Genomic DNA, 24102 nt, shown 5'->3' on the forward strand with positions numbered 1-24102 from the left:
ACAAATGGCAGAAACAAGTTTGGAAACAAACACAACTCACTCTTGATAACTGTTCTACAACTGATGGGAAAAGTGTAGAGTACACAGTAACCCACTAGAACTGGCATTCAGAATGAGGAGTGACAATTAAACCAGTGAGTCAGTTGAGACTTTGCTCTCCACAGAGCTTTTACGGTTATACAAATGCTAGCCACAGGTTTCTTTCCATTGACCTTTCCAATTCCCTAGAGCAGTCAATTCATCCCTTTACTAGTAGGTCATCTGAACTGAGATCCAACAAAATTACCAAGTCTATACATTACATCATCAAAGGAATGTCAGGCACAGAGGCAGCAGGAGTCATGGAATCTCTTCACATAAATGCCCCAACAATTTACATCCAGACTCCCTGATTTACCTTTAAGGCATTTATAAGTTACATAGCAGGGGATTCATTGAAAATATAATACGATCTAAGCCTAAAATCAGAATTTTTAAACGCTCAACATATTATTTTACTTGGAGTTAAAAGGATATGGCAAATTGAATAGTTTTGTTTTGCTAATTCAGAATCAGTTCCCATTTGGCAGGTGTCTCAAATGAGGACACTGGCGACAAAGAACTGCTGCCACCAGGAGGTTCCTTAATGTACCTTTTATTGAAAGTCTTGAAATTTAAAATATTTTTGCTTCTTTATAGCTCATGCAATACTTTCTCAATGACAAGTTTTCCATGTAACCTGTTTTTTTTTAAATAAAGTTATTGCTTCTCTGTTTCCTATCTTAAAGTAACAAAATACCCTTTATGTAATTTAATGCCTCCGGTTTTGAATTTCATCTTATAAGGAGAAAACAGAACTATTTAAATTTTTTTAAGTTAGATAGCAATTTAGTAATTTTGTTTTCATTAAGTCTTTCTCAAGAGAGTCAATAATTCCAATCTTACCCCATGGGACACCTGGCAGGGGATTCAGAGAGTAAAACAGACTTTACATTTTCACTGGCTTGGGCTGTGTGGGTCAGTTTCTATGACAAAGATAACTCCAATTATGTCTGGGTTAAATATGGAGGTGATGACAAAAGGAAAACTTTTACTTTAAGAACCTGTAAATCCTGATAGTTCTCAAATTAGTATAAGCTAGTATCACAGTCAAGATTTTAAAACAAGAAATTGGGCTTTTAAAAAATAGGTCCTTGTAAACGTCTTTCTAAAAGGGGGAGAATGGAGACAGAAGAAATTAACAGCTTCTGTTAATATCAAGAAATCTAAACTCGTTCAAGATAGACAATGTCATTTTTATTACCCATGAAACACTGTTTCACCTGTACGTTTACTTCACCAATAATGGCTCTCCCAATCAATGAATCAGGATTTAGCAGCAGAAATACAACGTAGATTTATTTCACATTTGCTGCTGCTTAAAAGACCCTCAGAGAGGGAAACTTTAAGATTAGCTATAGAATCCTTGTGCTTCCTGAAAACCCTGACACTTTTAGTCAACAATCCTCATGCTGTCCTCCTCCCCAGGACTCAGTTCCATAAAACAATTACATTATTTACAAGCACAAACAGTGGGCTGAGGTGCTTTTTGCTTATCTATTTTTAAAACTAATCAAGTACCTCAGCTTAAAGATAACTGATTTTATTTGCTTTAAATATAGTAAAAAAAAAAGTCAAGATGGTTATAGTAAGTGCTGAAAAAATTAAAATGTTAGCACACAAAAAATATTATTGACATTAATCTGTTTTGGTTTATATAAAAACTACAATTGAGAGGTTTTTTTCCCCAAGTTCATTTTGTGCCTAAGGAAACTAAGAGCAGAACAGTTTTTACTGGGTCATGTCCAGTGGGCTAGTAATGCTTAAGACTTGTTTATTTTCCATCTTGGAACTACATAAGCAGTTGCCCTATCAATGTACACTCAACTCAGCTATAATCTTTGCATGTCTATAAGTTTTATGGGAGAGGGTTTCCCATCAGCCTTCCTCAGCCAGGATTCCTCATTTAAACCAAAAAACACAAATATTTCAGTGACTATTTTCTTAATTATCAATCTAGATGCACAGGAGTGTTAATTCAATACATATAACAGATGCCCAGAGCATTAGGGCTTAATTTTCCCAATGAACCCAGGCTGGTTTAGAAACTACAAAACAGAATGAAATGTCTTGACTTATAAAGGGAAAAACTGTACTTTCTGTTCTCCATGTTTTGCTTTTCAAATAGAGGAAAAAAGAAAGAGAGTTGGTATCTCTTTTAAAATGTCATCTATAATATGACTCAAGCTGAAATAAGTAAAATCACCTAAAACCCTAACTCCAGCAACAAGAGGTCTCACAAGTGCAAAAGGTACTAGGCTGTTCTAGAACTTACCCTAGCTCACTTGAAGGAGGACCTATGAAACTGAGATCGGGTCTCATGAGAAGGCACTCCACACTAACCTTGGCATAAATGCATCATAAATTTTCTAGATGAGAGCCGACTCAGAGGTGCCAAGTGTAAAAATATGGTGCTTAAGGGAATTTTCCTCTAAAACTCCACTCTCACACACACTATTTTCAACTTTGTCACTGGGTGACTTAACTACCAACTTGACAGGCACAAATCAAGAAAAAAAGTCTAATTTGTTTCTGGTGGAAATTCAAAACATACCTGTTTTCCTATTTTGCAAACATTTTTCCATCAGTTAAGTTTCCAACCTGGAGAACTCTAGTCCCCTAACATCTCAACTTTTAACAAAGCCTTGTTAAATGTGAAGGATCTCACTTAAACCTGCAGAAAACGGAAACTAGAAAGTCATAACCTGAACACCTCCCTACATTCTACTGCTGCCTTACCATGGGGGTAAGAGGAGGAGAAAGGTTAAACTGCTAATATTCTTAGACGTCAAGTATTATAACCTCACAACTTCCAATCATTTACTTAGAAAAAAATGAATGGTGTCCAACAGAGGAAACATTACAGATGTTTCCTTTTTACACTAGGCTTAACTGTGTCATACTGTTGGTAAAACGAAATCTGATTAAGACTTTGAAAGGATATTTTGAAGGGCAGTTCAAAGGAAACTCACCTTCTAACAGCTGACTAAAAAGGGCAGGCAGGAACTTAGTCTTGTAGGACTGATATATTCTCAGCATCTAGAAAGGTACCTGACACATAGGAAGTGCCTGATAATTATTTGCCAAATGAATTGAGGTTTAAAACTTTTCATTAGATTCAAGGTAAAAATTCCATCTAGCATGTTAAATAATTCTCCTTTAATAAAATGACTGACCCTAAACATGGACAGTCTTTCTAGAGAGCAATTAGGTAACATAAAAGGCTTCAGAAACTTGTTAGGCTATCTGCCTACCTCAGAACTCTTTTCTCTGACAGGGGCTCTCTGATCTAGCCATGTCTGTACTAGTAATATGGTCCCCTGGCTCAAAGCAGGCTTATTACATTCTCTTTACAAAATCTGGAACGAGAACAAGCCAGTGGGTCTGGGACAGTATCTAGAATGGAGAAGACACAAACATGGGAACTTCGCAGGGACCAGAGCCTTTTGCCTGCTACGAGTACAGAAGAAGCTGAGAAAGTCAATCTCTAGACAGCGGAAATGAAGCAGAAGCAAAGAAAGATGAAGAGACACAAGAGACGGAGACTCCAGTTCCAGCCCCTAAAACTGCCCCAGGGTCACCCAAGATGCCCTAATATAGTTCCAATAATTCCTCTTCATGATTAAGCTAGCTGGAGTTAGATTCTACTATACATACCAAAGAAGTCTTCACAAAGTTATGAAGAAGCATCTATTTATGTATTCCTTATCTGATTTTTTTTACTTCTAGGAAATAATCAAAATTACGTACAAATATTTACGTCCAAGGATGTACACTGCAGAGCTAGGCATACAACAGTAAAAAACTGGGAATAATTTAAACGTCTAAAAATAGTGAACTGATTAAATAAACCCTGTATGATATAATACCCTACCCAAATGATAGGATACTATCAAGCCACTAAAAACGATTATTCCTGAAGAATAATTAAGAATGTAAAGAAATGCTCAAGATATAGACAAAATAAGTATTTCTAAAATAATAAGTACAATACCAATCTCAATTTTATTTATTTATTTATTTTTAAAAGACAGGGTCCCACTGTCGCCCAGACGGGAGTGCAGTGGTATGATCATAGCTCACTGTAACCTCGAATTCCTGGGTTCAAGCAATCCTCCTGACTCAGCTTCCCAAGTAGCTGGGACCACACACATGCCACCACACCTGGCTAACTTTTTAAATTTTGTGTAGAGGTGGGATGTTGCCATGGTGCCTAGGTTGGTCTCAAACTGGCCTCAAAGGATCCTTCTGCCTCAGCCTCCCAAAGTGCTAGGAAGACAGGCATAAGCCATTGTACCTGGCCTCCATTTTAGTATTTATTTATTTGAGACAGAGTCTCACTCTGTTGCCCAGGCTGGAGTGCAGTGGCTCAATCTCGACTCACTGCAACTTCTGCCTCCCAGATTCAAGCAATTCTCCTGCCTCAGCCTCCCAAGTAGCTGGGATTACAGGCACCCACCACCACGCCCAGCTAATTTTATTTATTTATTTATTTTGGGGGGATTTTTAGTACAGATGGGGTTTCGCCGATGTTGGCCAGCCTGGTCTCAAACTCCTGACCTCAGGTGATCCACCCACCTCGGCCTCCCAAAGCACTGGGATTACAGGCGTGAGCCACTGCACCCAGCCCATTTTATTTTTTAATATAAATTTATGGAACAGAAAAAAAGACTCAAAGGATCTAAAACATGGAAGTAGGATCACAGCTAAATTTGATTTCTCTCTTTGCTGAATTTGCCAAATAAACATGCATGACTTTTTCAAAACATGGATGGGGTCTTGCTACGTTGGCCTGGCTGGTCTCAAACTCCTGGCCTCAAGCAATCCTCCCATCTCAGCCTACCAAAATGCTGAGATTACAGGCATAAGCCACTACACCCCAACCATGAATTACTTTTATAAACTTTTGAAAAACAAATGTTTAAAGAAATGATGGACTTCAACTCCTAATGCCAATATTCTAGTCTCCTCCTACAGCTCTAAGAAAGAAAAAAACACAAGAAACAAGTTGTAATCTTAGCACATACTCATATAAAATTATGTTATACTATATAAAATAATATTTTTTACTTAAGAATTCATTGATATTAAAAGAGACTATTTCTAAGTAAATTCTAACCACTCATTGTGGTTCTGATGTGCATTTCTCTAAAGATCAGTGATGTTGAGCTTTTTTGCATATGATTGTTGGCCACATGTGTGTCTTCTTTTGAAAACTGTCTGTTCATGTCCTTTGCCCACTTTGTAATGGGACTGTTTTTTTCTTGTAAATTTGTTTAAGTTCCATATAGATGCTGGATATTAGACCTTTGTCAGATGCACAGTTTGCAAACATTTTCTCCCATTCTGTAGGCTGTCTGTTTACTCTGTTGATAGTTTCATTTGCTGTGCAGAAGCTCTTTAGTTTATTTGGATCCCATTTGTCAATTTTTGCTCAATTGCTTTTGCACCTTCATTGTGAAATCTGTGCCCATGCTTATGTCCTGAATGGTATTGCTGAGGTTATCTACCAGGGTTTTTATAGTTTTGGGTTTTACATTTAAGTCTAATCCAACTAGAGTTCATTTTTGTATATGGTGTAAGGAAGGGCTACAGTTTTAATTTTCTGCATATGGCTAGCCAGTTATCTCAGCACCACTTATTGAATAGGGAATCCCTTCCCCATTGCTTGTTTTCGTCAGGTTTGTTGAAGATCAGGTAGCTGTAGGTGTGTGGTCTTATTTCTGGGTTCTGTATTCTGTTCTATTAGTCTCTGCTGTTTTTGTACCAGTACCATGCTGTTTTGGTCACTGTGACCCTGTAGTATAGTTTGAAGTCGGTTAGCATGATGCCTCCACCAGCTTTGTTCTTTTTGCTTAGAATTGCCTTGGCTATTCAGGCTCTGTTTTGATCCCATATGAATCTTAAAATAGTTTTCTCTAGTTCTGTGAAGAACCTCAATGGTCGTTTAATAGGAATAGCATTGAATCTGTAAATTCCTTTGGATGTTATTGCCATTTTAATGATTAAACCCATATTTAAGGCTTGTATTATTATATAAATAACATTAATTAATTGGTGAGACAACTATACTTCTTGTACAACATTTTGCTATTCCTGGAACTTAAAATTGACTTGCTTTGTCATTTGCTTGGTTTTCTATATTCCTACAATTAATTCTTTCCCATACTTTCCAAAGAAACTATAAAATGTCTCTCAATAATGGCTCAAAACACATTGTATGATATATTGGTCCACTTTCTTAGCTTTGTTTCTCCTAAGTCCTCCATCCTCCTGTCCAACCTAAACTGGCTGTTTTCTAAACCTGTTGTACAACAATTATCTAAGTTTTTCCCTTCATCAAATGGGATTTTCTTTGATACTGAATTCCCTGTTTTCGGAACCAATGCCTTCATCTTTATTGGTTCACTTTCTCGTTTGATGGAGAACCTCCTCCAATAGCTTCCTCAAAAAAGATGTATGGGAGGTAAGTTTTGTGACCTTGCATGTCTTAAAATGTCTCTATTCTATCCCCGGACTTGATCAAGAGATGGGTTGGGTATAGAATTCTATACTGGAAATCACTGCTTTTCAGAATTTGTAAAGCATCATTCCAATGACTGCTAGCTTTCTTTGTTGCTGCTGAGAAGTCTGATGACATCTGATTCCCAATCCCTGTTTGCAACTGTTTTTTGTTTTGTTTGTTTTTTTTCCTCTAAGGAAGCTTTTAGGATCTTTTATTCTTGTTTTGCTAAAGTTTCACCACGTTGTGCCTTGGTATGAGGGTGTGGGGTTTTTTTCATTCACAGTTTTAGGCACTCAGTGGATTCTATTAATATGGAATTATATGCCCTTCGGTTGTGGGACATTTCCTTATATTAGTTATTGGCTGGTTTTCTCTTCTCCATTTTCTCTGTTCCCTTGTCTCAGAACTTTTATTAGCCAGGCATGAGACTTTCTGGGTGACCCTCTTAAAATTTTTCTCTATTCTACTGTCTATCCCCCTTTGTCTCTTCCATCTATTTATTGAGAAACAGCTCCAATTTTGTTTTCCAACCTTTTTTTTTAAATCAAGAATTGTTTCTGTTTTCTAATTGTTCCTTTATTTCTAGCATCCTCTCCTTGTTTCACTAATGCAATATCTTCTTTTACTGATCTAGGGATCTAAATTTATAGTTAGTTTGAATGGTCCCTTCCAATTCTCTTGGCCTGTTCTGACTTGCACATTAGCAGCTTCCCTTAAATATCTAGTGATTCTTGGCTATGTTCATATTTAAGATTGAAGCACTAAGAATGTGGAGCAGCTAGAACTCTCATACACTACTGAAAGGAATGTAAAATAGTACAACCACTTTGGAAAACATTTTGGCAGTTTCTTAAAAAGTTAAAAACACACCTACTATACAACCCAGACATACTAAGGCATTTACTGAAGAGAAATGAAAGCAGATCTCCACACAAAGACTTGGACATGAATGTTCAAATTAATGTTATTTGTAACAGCTAAAAACTGGGTTACAAAAAGCAGACCAGTGTTTGCCTGGGGACTGGACTGACAGAAGGATGAGCGAGATGACCAAGAACACTTCAGAGGTGATGCATATGCTCATCTTGATCGTGATGACGGTTTCACACCATCAAAAATTAGACTCTTTCAAGGTGTATCATTTATTTTACATTAATTATGACTCAATAAACCTATAAGAGAGAAGTGGGGAGAGGAATAGAGACGAAGAGAATAAAAAATAAAAGTGGCTAAAAAAATGAGGTGTTCAAAATGAATTCTCCGGGGGGGCTGGCATGTTTATAAGAGAAGGAGCTCTTACTATTCTGTATACACCATATACCCTGTTTTCAGTGTACATACAGTCTATATACAGTGTAGCACTCACTCCTGCCCAAGGCTGTTACATGATGCCTAGTATCTCTGAGTTGAGTGCCTCTCTGGTTAAATTTCTCTAGAGTAAGATTGGCAAACTTTCTAAAAATAACCAGATAATAACTACTGTAAGGCCATACTGACTTGTCACGACTACTTAACTCTGCCATTGTGGCACAAAAGCAGTCAGTCATAGAGAATATGTAAATGTAAAGAGTGTGATTGTGTTCTAATAATTTTACAAAAACAGGTGGCAGGACAGATTTGGCCCAGGTTCAAGCCATAGTTTTACCAATCCCTGCCCTAGAGAATCATACTAGTCTTTCCATTTTTGGAGAACTAATCAATTTCTCTTCAGAAGGATACCCTGAAGTAATGGCTAAAACCACTTTACCCATAAAGTATATAATTAAGCAAGTAAGAGCTAGGGGAAGGGAAGCTATAAAAAGGAATACTAGAAATTTAAAGAGTTATATATAATTTTATCAGCTATTAGCAGGAACTGATGAGGCTTAGGGGCAGCACTTTTGATAACCTGCAAATACTGTTTCATCTGATGAACCCACATCATAGGATAAGCAGAAATCAGTTTTTATGACAGATGTTTATAAATGTTATAATTAAAAGGCACTGGTGGATTAACTCAAAATCTTATGTGAATTTGTCTCAACTTCAAGACAAACTTCTAGAATCTCTAATAAATAAAATCACATACTCAGAAAAACAAATTTCAAGTTCTGTCGATTAACACCCTCCCCCAATTTCACTTGATTATTTTCCTTCAGGTAACAGAACTTTTCAGGGTAAGTTCATTTGTGCTTCTTGACTCCACAGGAAATGAGTTGTTAATTTTTTCCCCAATTCCTATATTAGATGACAGAAGCACTAGATAAAAGCAGATGAGTAATAATCATTCACTGTTCATAGGGAAAATTAAGTTCAGAACTGATCTCTATCTTTAATATTCTTCTTGGTCAAAATGATACAATTTGTTTGGGCAAAGTGGGAGGGTTTTTTAAAAGGCGATGGAGGTGGGAGCAGGAGAAAAGGTGACAACTGACCAGATTAGTTGAAAACTTGTAGGGCCTCATTTCTCAGAGCAAAGGAATGTTTGGTGCTTCACTGAGAGAAACTAAGAATCCCTCTCTCCTTTTCAGATAGAGCTAGGATGAGAGAGGTTAGCCAAACCCTGCTGATTCACACAAACATTTGCTTCCTAAACTTGGAGTAAATCAACTTTGGGAAACATATCTTCTGAAAACATAATTTTGCAGGACAGCCTCCCATCTAACCAGCTACCATAAAAAGATACTAGTTAAAGAGTAAACTTCTTTTTCCTGTCTGGTTCTTATACCCTAATCTGTTGGGGAAAAAAAGAAGTGAAGGAATATACGATTTGGCCTGTCATTTAACATATCCAACATTTTAAAAAGGAGAAATCCGAAACACCATATTAATATCAACAACGATAATGATAGTTTATAGACAATTTTTAAATACCAAAAAATTAAAAAATAATTTATAATTCACATTTGAAATAAATTACATTATTTTCTGTAATAGATTTACCCTTCTAATAATGTATTGCTTTGGCAAAGAGTAAAATTATTTTTGTACTCCTAGCCCTAAAGCAGGCTGCTAGCTAGGGTGGCAAAGGGAGACTTTTCTAAAATAATCCACAGAGCCAGTAACAAGCACTAATGATGTATTATAACTTCATGGTATTTCAGCATGCATATACCTTTAGATATACATTATCCTTAATTTACTTTAGTAGAGGAAAGTGTTATAGAGACAGACATTGTTAACTTTCTTGAATATCCATTCTTCTCCACCCTTTCTCTTCCCTGATAACAAAAAACAGTTTTGTTTAGGTATCTAGCTTCCAAATGCTCAAGGAGAAAATCTCCAGCTCCAGGACACAAATCAGTCTTGGACTCCTCCTTCTTGCCAGGAACTAGGCATTGGCATATGACAGAACTGTGGTCAATGAGATGCAAAGTCTGTTGAAAGGCTTCTAATTAAAGTTTTCCATAATCATAAAAAGAGATATTTAATAAGAAATTGTCCTTTTTTGCCCCAGGATGTTGACGTGTGAAGATGTAAAGCCTGGCGCCACAGCAGCCATCCCATGACAACAGCAGTGGTTGCCGACATGCTGAGCATGGCAGTGCTGAAAGATGACCAGAATATGGGTCCTGATAGTGTTGCTGAGCTGCTGAACTGAGCAATTCTAGCAAATTCTCCTTATTTGAATCAATAAATTCACTTACTATCTTAGCCGCTTTTAGTTGGACTTTCTAACTACAACTAAACTACAGCATCTGTACTGATACAATTATAACATCTATATTACAGTTGAGGAAACCAGCTCAGAGAAATTCAATGGACACAAAGCCTGTCAGTGACTAGCACAGCCAGGACTAGAATTTACTCCTTTTCTTTAACAAAAGTTGTTTAAGCGCCACTGTGTGTGAAGCACTAGGGTATAAAGCGGGTGTATAAGGGTGAAGGGATCACAGTTCACAGAGGCTCACAACCTAGAGAGGAAGAAATGACACACAAACAAATAGTTAAAAGATATGTGGTAAGAGCTACACAAAAGTCACAGAGCAAGGAGCTACCGGCTCACAGAAGAGAAACCACCTGACTATGCCATGAGATGTTAGGGCGGGCACATCCAAGAGATGACAAACTTTTTTTCTTTAGTGATTTAAAATTTCAAAAGACAGCTTCCTGTGAATCTGTAATTATTTCCAAGTAAAAAGTTTTTTACTACTTCAAAAGAAAGGGATATAGTCTCATAAACATGTTGAACAAAATAAGCCAGACAGAAAAAAGTAGGCTCTATTTTATTTGATACATAGGCAACGTCAGTCTATGCTGTTAGAGGTAACAAAGGTAGTTTCTCTGGTAGAGGAGGTAGTGAACTGGGGAAGGACGAAGGGATTTATGTTGTGACAGTGATATTCTGATTACTGATATAGGTATTAGTTACCTAGTGGTTTCAGTGTGTAATAATATATTTGAGCCATATGTACATACATATAAATATATATTAGATATTTATCTGCATGTTATACCTCAACAGTTTTTAAAAATTAATATGTGTTCCTTATAAAAAATAAATTCAGCCAGCCATTGTGGTTTGAACCTATAATCCCAGTTACCTGGAAGGCTGAGTCAGAAGGATCACTTGCCAGGAATTCAAGACCAGCCTGGGCAACAAAATGAGAACCTGTTTCTAAAAAAATAAAAATAAATTAGCCAGGCGTGACAGTGCATGCCTGTAGCCCCAGCCACTTGGGAGGCTCAGGTGGTAGGATTACTTGAGCCCAGGAGTTCAAGACTCCAGTGAGCTATGATTGTACCACCGCACACCAGCTTGGGCGACAGAGCAAGACCTTGCCTCTAAAAATAATAAACAAACAAAATAAAAATAAATAAATTTAAATAACAAAAGCATATATAAAGTTAAACGTGCTAGCTCTCTTGAACCTCACTTCTTAGAGGCAATCACTGTGAATGGTTCTGTGTAAACAATTCTAGATAATCTAGACTTTTTCCCATGCATTTTCAAGTATAAATGACCATGAATGCATAAATACAAACACAGTTTTTTAGTATTTTGCATTTTAAACTAATATTGAATTATACTGTATGTCTGTTTTACAATTTGCTTTTTTAACTTTCTATTCATCTTTCCATTCAGTTAAGCACCTCATTATTTTTTAACAGCTACATGTTATTCCATAATATGCATATATAGCTAATGTATTCTTTACTAATGTACCTTATGTATTACTTACTTATGTATTACTTACTAATGCACCTTGATTCAATCACATTTGTTTTCAAATTTTCTTTTGTGGGGATTTCTGTACTATGTTGTCCTGTAAGGGGGTCTGCCGGAAGAAAGGTATAAGGTGACCCTAGGTTTGCACTATGCAAAGAAGACAGGTAAAAACATCCCAGGTTGAAGAAACGACACAGCATAACAAGTATCTGAAAAGTCTAGAGGGTAAGGTATGTATGAGTTCAATGGGGAGGTGGGCATGAGTGAGAAAATGAAGGGTTTTCTGAGGTAAGTGACGTAGCAACATTGCAGAAGAGACTTGTTTCTAGATGTATCAAGTTTTCAAACTGGTGGCCCCAGACTCATTTACTAGTTTATACAACTTCACTTAATAAAAACTGTCCTTTTCTGAAACTAAGATAAAGCTGCTCTAAATTGGAATAGAGTTAATAATGGCACTGAACTCTCCTAAAACACTGAAGTAGGAAATAATAATAAGAATATTCCACCCCCCACAAAAAAAAAAAAAACTGAATTGAATCATGTAAATGGGAATTTTCTTTTGATGGTGAACCCTTGGTAGGGACATCCTTGGTCATCTTACCAGCTTTCTGAGGGCATAATGAATTAATAACATTCAAAAACACTTGCTGCTCATCTACCATTCTAGACTTGAGGGGTACAAATGTGAGCAAGACACAGTCCTTGCCTGTGAGGATCTTACAAATAATTACAATACAACTTGATGAGTGCAAATAAGTACCACAATGAGCGCCAAATAAAGTAGGCACAAGTACCAAGTACCATGAGTACACAGAAGAGGAGTGTCTAACTCTGCTTGGAAGGTAGAAAGAAGTCAAGAAAAGCTTATAGAAGACCTTGCTTAAGCTGAGTCTTCAAAGGATACATAGGAATTAATCAGGTAAAAAGGTAAGAAAATTCCAGGTGTAGAGAAGCGGATGTGTGAAGAAGGCACAGTCTTGAGAGAGCCCAGGGAGTAAAGGTGACAGCAGAGAATTTATGGGGTATGTATGAGAATGAGTTGTTAAAGGTATCAGTGCTAATGAGCTTGAATGCCTTGTAGGTCATAACCAGTCACATGGAAGTAACACTGCCAAGATTTTCATTCTCTGCATCCTCCGTGGGCCTAGTATCATGCCTTTCACCAGAGTAAACTCTCAATAAATATATGTGGAATAAAACAGATGAATCAGACTCCGAATGATAAACAAGTCTGAAAAGCACAGATCCTAGAGAAAAGGGAATAAATGGGAATGGATTTTTTGAAAGCATACATATATATAATATATGCACATTATTTGAAAGCACATGATATAGTAGAGAGGTGGTGTCAGTTATATTGGCTCCTAAAAAGCATTCGTTATTCACACTGCCTATCACTCAAAAATTAACGTTCTCCAAAGAGTGGAAGAGTCCCTGAACATTCTGAAATACAGATATGTTCTATGCAAAGAAAAAAGACAGATACCACAGGCTTGAAAAACATTCCACAAACTTGGCCTTTGATTTGATATTCATAGCTTGAAGCAACTGCTCTCAGCTAAGCAATAGATGAGCAAAGTGGAAAAAAAAATTACAGTAGATTCCAGTCAGTAGATTCTAGTAGCCCAGTGTCAACATATATAACACCTGATGACAAGGGCTAAGAAATTCAATTTGAATTTTAAAAGTCATTCCATTTGCCAGCACCAAAAATACGTTATTAGGATAAACTTACAAGAGGATTGCTCTGCCTTAACTCAGCAAACTGATGCATCTGGTACAAGTCACCAACTGACTTGATTTCCTCTGCCATACTAGGTAAAATGCCCTATAATAATGTGGCACGTTATTAAAGTATAAGTTACTCAATCAAGCATCTCTTTCTCAAAGAGATAGTCAAATCTTTGACCACTTAGGTACAACTAGCAGCAACAGACACAATCACACTCCAAGAAGACAGGTAAAAAGGAGAGCAGATAATACAGCACTGGGAACCACAGTCACACTACATATATACAACCTCTCGATCTTCAGAACTTTCATACTTGCAGCCAGTTATTTCTGAGCCTTTCCTTCATCTCATCTTGGCTGAATATAAGCCAATAGGATTTCACCAGGAGAAATCTGAAATATTGCATTTCCTGTATTTGATGAAAACGAGGAGCTGATGTCCTCTGATGTACACAAGTGGCAATAAACTCAACAAACAATTGGACCAATGGCTTTACATAAATATTACACAGGAGGGATGAACTAGACTAATCTTAGGAAATTCCTAAGCTCTGGATAAAGTCAGGTTTCCATCACAATGAGAAGATTTCTAAGACAACAATTTTAAATTCCAATGTGATGTGCCAATCACACTAGTTTGGCTGTGAACCACGGAGGGTAACATTTTACGGTAACTGGTATTAGAGGCTGGAGATAGTCATATATCAGGTAACCAACACAAGGACTATAGGATCTAACTTACTTATTTGACTCCAAGGTAATGAAGCCTAAAGGCAATGTAATTATTTTGCCTAATGTCCTATTTCAAAAAATATTTGATAGATAAAGGTCTACAGAGTTACTAAATAAAACTGAATGAAGAGTACAGCAATCTGGATTCTAGTATTGAATCTCATACTGATAAATTATACAATAATGGTTAAGTCACAAAGTCCACATCTCAGTTTATGTATCACAATGACGCACTTGTGATTGAGTTAAATGTGAAATGTTCTAAGCTTCTTAGAAAAGTAGTACTTTACACGTAAGATGAAAGTGTTACATATGAGATGAAGTTAACCACCATGACTACAGCCAACAATTTCCTTTTAAACAGAACTCACCTACAAAAGAACTCCATGCACTCAATGGATACACGTGCATTAACTCCTCAATGCATAATCCAAATATTCCACGAATATGGAAAAAGACTTATTAAGTTATTCAATAATTAAAATCTATCAACAAGTCTATTACAGAGTCAGGAATAGAATCAAACTTCTGGTTCCCCCATCCGTACCCAGTCCTTTGTTTCAGTTACCTAATTAGCTTAAATTATGTTGTCCTATAGATCAGAAACATAACTAGTTATAGGAGGGACAGAAACTTCTTTCCCAAAAGCTTCAGAATCTTGTATTAAAATATATTCAAATTTAAAATTGAGAATGATTCCATAAACGGCAAGATGAACTTACTAAACCCAGAAAAGTATTTCATCTAATATTATATTGAAAAGATCTGTAAGAAATGGTGACTATAATTTTTTTTTTTTTTGAGACGAGTCTCACTCTGTTGCCCAGGCTGGAGTGCAGTGGCACCATCTTGGCTCCCTGCAGCCTCTGCCTCCAGGGTTCAAGCAATTCTCCTGCCTCAGCCTCCTGAGCAGCTGGGACTACAGGTGCCCGCCACCACACCCAGCTAATTTTTGTATTTTTAGTAGAGACAGGGTTTCGCCATGTTGGCCAGGCTGGTCTTGAACTCCTGATCTCAGGTGATCTGCCTACCTTGGCCTACCAAAATGCTGGGATTACAGCCGTGAGCCACCGCACCCAGCCTGGTGACTATAATTTTTAAACAGAGTCAGAGAAGGAAACTTGTAGAAAAGATCAAAGACTACAGAAGGGTCTATCTCTCTAAAAAGGAGTAAAAAGAAATAGAAGAAGGTGTGAAAGAATAACAAAATTTAAAACCAAAAGATAATTCTATGGAATACTACAATAGATTTGTGCCATGGACAAATGGCAAATTCTTTGAAAAATATACTTCCTGATAAGCATCAAATGCATATCAATACATCTTCCAAATTAGCAGAGTGCTTTTTTCCCCTGTGACAGGGTATCTCATGGGGAAAATCACTTATTATCAATATATGCTATTAATGTGATATAGCCTTTTCTGGGGGTTATTTGGAGATACATGGTTAAAAATTTTTTTTGATGTAGCAAAAGTTTTTTTTATACCTTTAGACTAAGTGCGGTAGATGAATTATTGTTTTCAATTTCCATATCCTCTCTGTTTTAAAATTATACATTCACACCCTTTGTCATATAACTTTGCAAGGCTTGGCCATGTGGCTTCTTTTGGCTAATGAGATGTTAACAAACCTGATGCCAGCAGAGTCTTAAAATGTATTTTAGTAGTTTGGCCTGCTTCTTGTGCTCTTAGGTAAACTACAAAATGAATACGCCCCAGGTAGCTGCTGTCCCTTCATGCAAGGCCTCAGAATAAACACATTTAGAGTAGACCTAACCAAACCTGCAGCCTGAAAGGCAAGTTCAGCCAGCCCACAAACTGAAGCAGAGGTGCCTGGCCAAGTACAGCCTAGATTAGGAGAACCCCAGATGACCTACAGACCTAGTGTGAAAATAAACACTTAGGTAAAATGCCCTATAATAATATGGCACATTATTAAAGTGTAAGTTACTTCATCAAGCTTATTTTTCTTAAAGAGATAATCAAATCTTTGACCAGTTAGGTATAAGTACTGGCAGTGTTGAAAGCCACTCAATAAAACACTAGTTTCTGATGCAGAATTGTTAGGGTAATAGGTCACCAACACATCCAGTCATCACACATCTAGGAATTTCTCCTAAGACAATCAGAGAGAAACACGCATTCATATAGAAGGGTATATCTATCAAAGCAATATTGATAATAGCAAAAAAAAAAACTGGAAACACCCTATCATCAAGAGAATAGTTTTAAAAAATCATGATATAGCCAATTACGCTAATATTTAAAGCTGTTAAAAATCATGTTCTCAAAGAACACTCAAAAATCTAAGAAGATTTTCATAGTAAGTTAGGTTTAAAAAGCATAAAAAGCAAGACACACCGTTCTATAAAAAAATTACAATATAAGCAGAGCAAAAGATCGGGTGGATAAAATAATTCATTTAAAGAATATAAGTGCCTCTTCTGTGTTAATATTCTATGTTAAATATTATACTAAATATTATACTAGGAATAAAAAAGCAAATAAAACAAACACATTCCCTGCCTTCCTGAAACTAACAATCTAATAAGGAAGACAGATATTTAAAAAATAGTAATCCTACAGATACAGATATGCTACTGTAATAGAAAATGCTAATTATTCCCAGTATTTATTTCCCAATTCTTACTCAGTAATAGTCCTTGAATTTTATCTGGCCATGACGACCAGCAATAAACTACCTACATTTTCCAGACTTCCTTGCTCCTAGCAGGGGCCACATGTAAGTTCAGGCCCATGGGATCTAACTGGAAGTGGTGCATGCAACTTCTAGTAAACATCCTTAAAAAATAAAGGGCTTGCTCTTTGTTGCTTCTCCCCCTTCTTACCAGATGGAGCAGCTATTTTGGACTATGATGTGAAAGCTGCATGCCGAGAATGGCAGAGCAACAGAATAGGAGGAACCTGGGTTCCCTGACACCGTGGAACCACTCTCAGCAGCCCTAGCCCTAGGGGGACCTATAGAACTTTTAGATGAGACAGAAATTAAGTTTTCCCTGTTTACATCACTTTCATTTTGGGTTTTCAGTCATTCACAACTGAATGTCTAAATGGAATAACTATGAAGGAAAAGTATGGTTCAATGTGAGATAATAATAGAAACAGTTGATTTTGACTAGTGGAAGGAGTGTCAGGGATAGCTCCTCTGAGGAAGTGACATTTAAGCTATGACATGAAACCTCACCAGGAGGCCACCAGGTAAAGGGAGATAGGGCAGCAAACTGTTCAGGCTGGGGAAACCAAAGCTGCAACCACGATGGCTTAACCCTGAAGCACCACAGTAACAAGCAACAAACTTTGGGATGTTAAGATTGCCTCTACAAGAAAGCAAAATGAAAGCAGAGAACTAGAGCAACTAAGTGCTTTGGCTCCATATCAGAATATCTCCATAAAAGACCACATATGCCCATCAAAAAATCAGGGTGTGGGGAGTGAGAATGAGAGTGAATCCTGTTAAAGAAATTAATAGTTGCTTCCACACTTCAGCATTACATCACGCCTGTAAACCCAGCACTTTGGGAGGCCGAGGTGGGAGGATCACAAGGTCAGGAGATCTAGACCATCCTGGCTAACATGATGAAACCCAGTCTCTACTAAAAATACAAAAAATTGGCCAGGCATGGTGGTGGGCGCCTGTAGTCCCAGCTACTTGGGAGGCTGAGGTGGGAGAATGGCGTGAACCCGGGAGGCGGAGCTTGCAGTGAGCCAAGACAGCGCCACTGCACTCCAGCCTGGGCAATAAAGCAAGACCGCGTCTCAAAAAAAAAAAAAAAAAGGTTGGATTCTCTGATTAGAGTGGTTCATATATTTAATACCATGAGAAGAATGTCATTAGATTTTTAAATGTGAACTATGCCTGAAACAGACAAGAGCTTGATGTTAAAAAAATTTTTTAAATCATATTTCTTGTCTATTTCTGATCCTAAAAGCGAAACGTATTTATTGTGGAGCATTTAGAAAATATACATAAGAGTATACAGAAAAAATAAACCACCTGTAAACTTAACCACCTTCCAATATTTTATACTGACACTGTTTTTGCATACGTTTACACGCCCACATACATATATACACAAAATAAACATAAAAATGGGACTGTAATGCACATAAAGTTGTGTATACTCTCACTTATTATTTCAGAGCACATTCCTGTATCATTAAAATACTTTCCAAAACCATGATCTTAATGGCTATATAACATATAATTTATTTAGCCAATCAAGTCAGGGATTTTCTGAGTTAAAACTGTCAGCCACAAATTGAAGCCCTGCAGGTCAAGAAGCTGACTTTGAAATCTGCCAGAGTTTCTTTCAGAAATCTCAAGTTACACTTTAAAAGCACTAGACCCTTCCAACCAAGAATTCAGTGAAATTCACTGAGTTTTAGTCATGAAGGATGCTCACTAAAGGCTGTATTTTCCCAAATGGAGCATACGATTACATAGTTTTAAGGGAGAAACTGAGTAAGTATCAAAGATTGAAGTGGCAACAGTGAATAAGAACTAGTGTCTACCGCAAGAAATAGTGACTATCTGCAATGGTTTTGTCAGATGCAAAAAAAAAAAAAGTTGTCAGATGCAACTTTTTTTAATAAAACAAAAGAAGAGAATATATGAGTCCATTATTTGTATAATTAAAGTTTTCTAATAAATATTGAAAAAAATGATTACAGAAAAATGCACAAAGAAAAAGAACAGAAGCAAATATGACAAAGGGTTAAGTGTGAAATATGACATTATTCTTCAAACTTTTCTGTATTTTAAATTTTTCTAACAAAAAATTAATGTTAACTTAAAATATTAGTCATACGGATAAGGTAATTCAGATTTTAGTTATTAAAGTGGAAGGAAAATTGGTTAGGTTCTGCCAGAGGATAAGTGGCTCTTTTGAGGGGGGGGGGGGAAAGGCATATAGCATTAGGAAACTGTTCTAAAATAAAACTATTTTATTTTTTTGAGATGGAGTCTTGCTCTGTCGCCCAGGCTGGAGTGCAGTGGCATGGTCTTGGCTCACTGCAACCTCCACCTCCTGGGTTCAAGCAATTCTCCTGCCTCAGCCTCCCAAGTAGCTGGGACTACTGGCATGTGCCACTACACCCGGTTAATTTTTGTATTTTTAGTAGAGACGGGGTTTTGCCACGTTGGCCAGGCTAGTCTCGAACCCCTGACCTCAGGTGATCCACCCACCTTGGCCTCCCAAAGTGCTGGAATTACAGGCGTGAGCCACCATGCCTGGCCAATAAAACTATTCTAAACCAAAGAGTAATATCACATGTTGAAAATAAGTCTGAGGAGGGATGAGCTTTTGAACTTTACAGCTGTGCTTCCTTCAAGTATTAGCCTACCTAAAAATGATATTTTTCTGTTCCATCAAGAAGGTTGTTTTAACAGTTAAGGAAATATAAAAATTGCAGGACTGGATTTCAGTTTCTAACTCTAGCTTTACTTACTTTGTATACCTAAAGTTTTCCTGATGTTAGACATTTTTTAAAATTCCAGTTTCTGAAATGCAAACTTAGTTCAGAGAACAATTAGAGCTTGCCACTTGATGAAATGTCTTAACATAGATAGTTGCAATTTTCTATTCAATAAGGTCCCTAACAGAAAAAAGATTAAAGAATAAAAAGTTACAAATAAACCAAATCTATGTTAGTTCTCACAAAAATTTCGAGTAGATGTAAATTTCCAAAAATTGTCCCACTTTCCCCAAATGTAGTCTTAAGTTATCTTAACTTTCCAACAGCATCCCCCAACCCCTACTCCACTAATCAGTTCTCACCTTCTTCCCCTGCTGGAACACGTGAATTTTTCAGCAAATGTGACTCATTCATTGGCGTCTTGTCAAACTAACCCTGAAACTATAAGGAGGCTCAGCGCTAACAGAATTCTAAAGCTAGAACACTTTCACTAACACACATCATGTTGACTTTAGAGAACTGAATCACATTCAGAGCCAAATACATACTAACCGACTCTGTTTATATTTTTTCTTACAAATTGTTCTCCACCATCCCACCTCCTCCCAATTTTAGTTTGGCAATTCCCTAATCTAAAATACCTCCTGTCTGTGGAGAAGACAAGATGGGGACGCATAAGAATAGGAGGGAAGAATATAAAGCAGTTGTTCACTCAGCTTGGAAGATGATTCTATTCTGAAACATTAATGATTCATATCTCTTCCACATAATTCTCAAAGTTTATTTCTCCCCTCAGTTAAATGAAAACACAATAGAAACACAATAAAAAATCTCCAGAAATGAATTATTCTCATTGTTATTATTTCACTAAATAACATTAAATAACAACATAAAAATCAGTTATTGAGAACTATTTAGTCAAAAATCCTCAATAAAATGTCACTGGAATGAAGTATCAACTGCAAATCACCTTATTCTTTTGATTAATATATTCACCTACTCCAAGACAGAAAACCACTCTTTCTAACCAGAGGGAGAGTGGTGGGGAAGAAACAAGAAAACAAATGCTTTGTGGGATTACCATAAACATTTACTTATAGCTCTATCAATTGCCACACTCCACCTGGTGGCAGGCACTGCCTTAATTGGTAAAGTGGAGGTCATCATACAAAAAATTCCAAAGAATATTTTCCAGGTGTCCTTGGAAAAAAGCAAGATGTTCTTCTCCTGCCCTATATAGAATAAGTCTAATAAGATTTCACCGAAGTTTTTTCACGTAATAGTAGGTCAATATCTAATAGAGATTAACATAAAGGCATGACCATACTTAGAATGGGAGACCTACATTTAGAGCAATCTACTTACAAGAAGATTCTCTCCACAGTAAGTTTAATGTCAGCTCAAGGCTTTAAGACAGGTAACAAGGTACATGCAGCACCTACAAGATTCTCTATCACCTATTCTCACTAACTGCCTTTACCCCATCCCCTATAGGTAAACTATAGAGTTTAATTAACACAGTTAACGGCAGCCTGCCACATTGCTTTTAGGTATTTGCCAGTAACATCTAACCATGGGATACTCTAGAGACTGATTTCAACCAAAAATAAAAATAGATAAACAGAGCTCAAACAAAATTAAAACCAAGTCTGGCTGCCCACACTTATTTTCACACATGAGGAAAAATAGCAGTTCTCTTAGAAGCCTCGAGCAGACATATCTTTAGAACACAACGTTAAAAATATGCCCCCCTCCCCTTTTCCCCTACCTGTTTCTCACTCAAAGCTGTGATTTTGGCTTGGAGTTCATGAAGCTGTTTCTTTAAGTCAGCATTCTGATTGGAAAGAAAAAATATCTGTGAGAAAGATATTTCATTTGTTAACAGAATAGTAGCAGGAAGACTATGCATACTGCATTACAAATGATGAGGCAACCCGAAGCATTTAGCCAATCAAATCTGTCATGCATTACACTGTGGCCATAATACCATCACCTAATGCACAGATCCTAAATACAGGCTCCTCGCACCAAAACAGGAGCAGCTCCTCTGCAACTGTTTTAAATTACACGAAGTTTTATATTTGAGCATCTTGTACGGTAAGAGTACCTGTCCACTAAAATATTCTTATTCTTTATAGAAAGTATCCATTGACAGAAAACCCAAAGCTCCACTAATCACACAAAAGTAGGAAAATGGAGGTTATAAGTATGCACACACTACATGCTTCACAGCATTATCAACAAAGATAAGAGGTTTTCTCCACTTGCCCTCTCCCTTATTTAGCAAAGTACATTTGTTATTTTAGCCTAGATCTGAAAAGCTGTCAGTACTGCAACTGCCTTAACACTACATCATTCAAATTAACACACTGACTACCAGGGCATTTTCTCAGTTCTAAAATTCTAGGAATCAAAAAAAGAATACTATTTTAGATGAGATACACAGAGCATGATTGCCTTTTACTAAAGTAGGCAAAAAATTCCAAAATTAAAGTTTTCAAATGCTTAATGTAGCAGGACAGCCTACTAGCAGACTGAACACCACCCTAATGAGAGACTGCTTTTACTTGATTTGTCTCACATACAATTCTTTCAATTTACCCTGCTTGGTCTTCTGTCAGGGTTAGGGAACACATCTTCCCCGTCTATTGAATTTGGTTTACTCCGTGTGGACTTTTTTATTAGTGTATTTGACATAAGGCTTCTCCAATGAGATCACCCACACCTGTTGTCCAACAAGTTACTGTCCTGCCCACCTCAGATTCTTCAGGTTAAGACAATTCTGTTACATGATCACCAACTATAACAGAAATGATAGTTTCTAGTAACATTTCACAGTTGCTGATAATGTAGTTTACCACATTAAATAGGAAAGGACCTGTTAATCTAAAGTCTACCACCTCTTGGTTCCCTAAATCCAATTTATTATTTATTTATTTATTTTGAGATGCAGTCTCACTCTGTCGTCCAGGCTGGAGTGCAGTGACAAGATCTTGGCTCACTGCAACCTCTGCCTCCCAGGTTCAAGTGATTCTCCTGCCTCAGCCTCCTGAGTAGCTGGCCTTACAGGCACCCGTCACCATGCCTGGCTAATTTTTGTATCTAAATCCAATTTAAATTGTGAATATACCAAAAAAAAGAAGAAAAAAAAGGAGAAGTTTCTCACGGAAGTAGGATCATTCAACAGGAATAAGTATGGGCTACCAATGCCAGCTCTCAGAGTCAAAACACAATAGTTAGACCTGAGTTCTCAATTTGTAGAGATAAGTGTTATTTTTTTACTTCCAAAAATCAATGTGCCTCAGTACCATTCTTCAATCAAAAACTTGATTTTACTTTACAGTGAAGCCTGTATGTACTGTTTATCAACCCAGATATAGATACAGATATAGATAAAGATATATTTGATATTTGATAAACACTCTCCATACTTATGACCTAGTATCTAATGGTTACAAAAGAGACAATGCCCAATAATAAATATAATTATCAGAAGACAAGGTAAGTTTTTAGGAAAACATCTCTTCAGAAATAGAGAATAAAATGCCTAAGTGAAAAATGCCTATGAGAATTTAAAGAAAAGTTAACATTCTCTGTTAACTTTTCTGTTAGAAAGTAACATAAGGTACTTTTTAACCCTCCTTTAAGGGTTCTTTCAAAAATAAAATTTTCTAAAATGCTTCTTTTAAAAAATACTCTAAAATTCTTACCCTGAACATAGAGAATTCAGTACTATTCAAATGTTCTATAATATAAACTCCAAGTAAATAAAAATGGTTTGGGGTCTCTTTTCATAATATTGGGATGACAGAAAGCCTCAAAAACTCTGATTTTGAATAAGTGGGTTCATGGAAATGAATTTAAGCTATATGACAAGTATTAACTCAATATTTTTCTCCAAAATACTCAAACCAATTAATATAACACCAAAATAATAGTAACAAAGATGAAATAATAGCTATATTAAAATAGAATGAATTTTTCTAAACCCTTATAACCTGAAGATCAATGTATTAAAAATAATTGCTATTAGAAATGAAATAATTCTTAAAAGTTAAGTACCATCTATATTTAAGTATTTTATGGTGATTTTATTTTAAATTATTTTTAAATTTAACAATTAAATGAATAACAATAGTAGTTTTACCTGTGGATCCTGCTTCATTTGAGCAACCAGTTTCTGGTAATAAAGAGAGAAAAAGAGCCATCAGTCTTACATATTAACTCCCTATGGCTAATCAGGTTTGGACCAAAAAATCTAGGATTTTAAGTTAACACAAAAAAAGAGCAACACCACAATCAGAACAGACTAAAACCTTCTGTGATCCATGTAATAGGCTCAGGAGACACTTCCTTTAATAAAAAAATCAAACCACCACTTTATATTTGAAATGAAAAAGTGCCTGATTTTTAAATCTGGACAGAGATGGGTGACAGTGGCGTCCGAAAGGAATTTAAACAAGCTGGA

The 24102-nt window shown here is 36.6% G+C and overlaps 1 protein-coding gene across 50 annotated transcripts in view; it reads right to left on the reverse strand.

Annotated features, from left to right (window-relative positions):
* PHF21A (PHD finger protein 21A) overlaps nucleotides 1-24102 on the reverse strand; it is a 191697-nt gene that overhangs the window by 125539 nt on the left and 42056 nt on the right. For all 50 annotated transcript variants that reach the window (XR_008620111.2, XM_057299307.2, XM_057299309.2 and 47 more), the window contains 2 exons: nucleotides 23782-23814; nucleotides 21403-21468 (listed from right to left, as the gene is read on the reverse strand). Coding sequence is in view for 49 of the 50 variants with exons in the window: in XM_057299307.2 (XP_057155290.1) it covers nucleotides 21403-21468; nucleotides 23782-23814 (99 nt within the window). In the remaining variant the exon portion in view is untranslated. The remainder of the gene's footprint in view (nucleotides 1-21402; nucleotides 21469-23781; nucleotides 23815-24102) is intronic.

This window comes from Pan paniscus, chromosome 9, assembly GCF_029289425.2.
Source record: "Pan paniscus chromosome 9, NHGRI_mPanPan1-v2.0_pri, whole genome shotgun sequence".
NCBI lineage: Eukaryota > Metazoa > Chordata > Mammalia > Primates > Hominidae > Pan > Pan paniscus.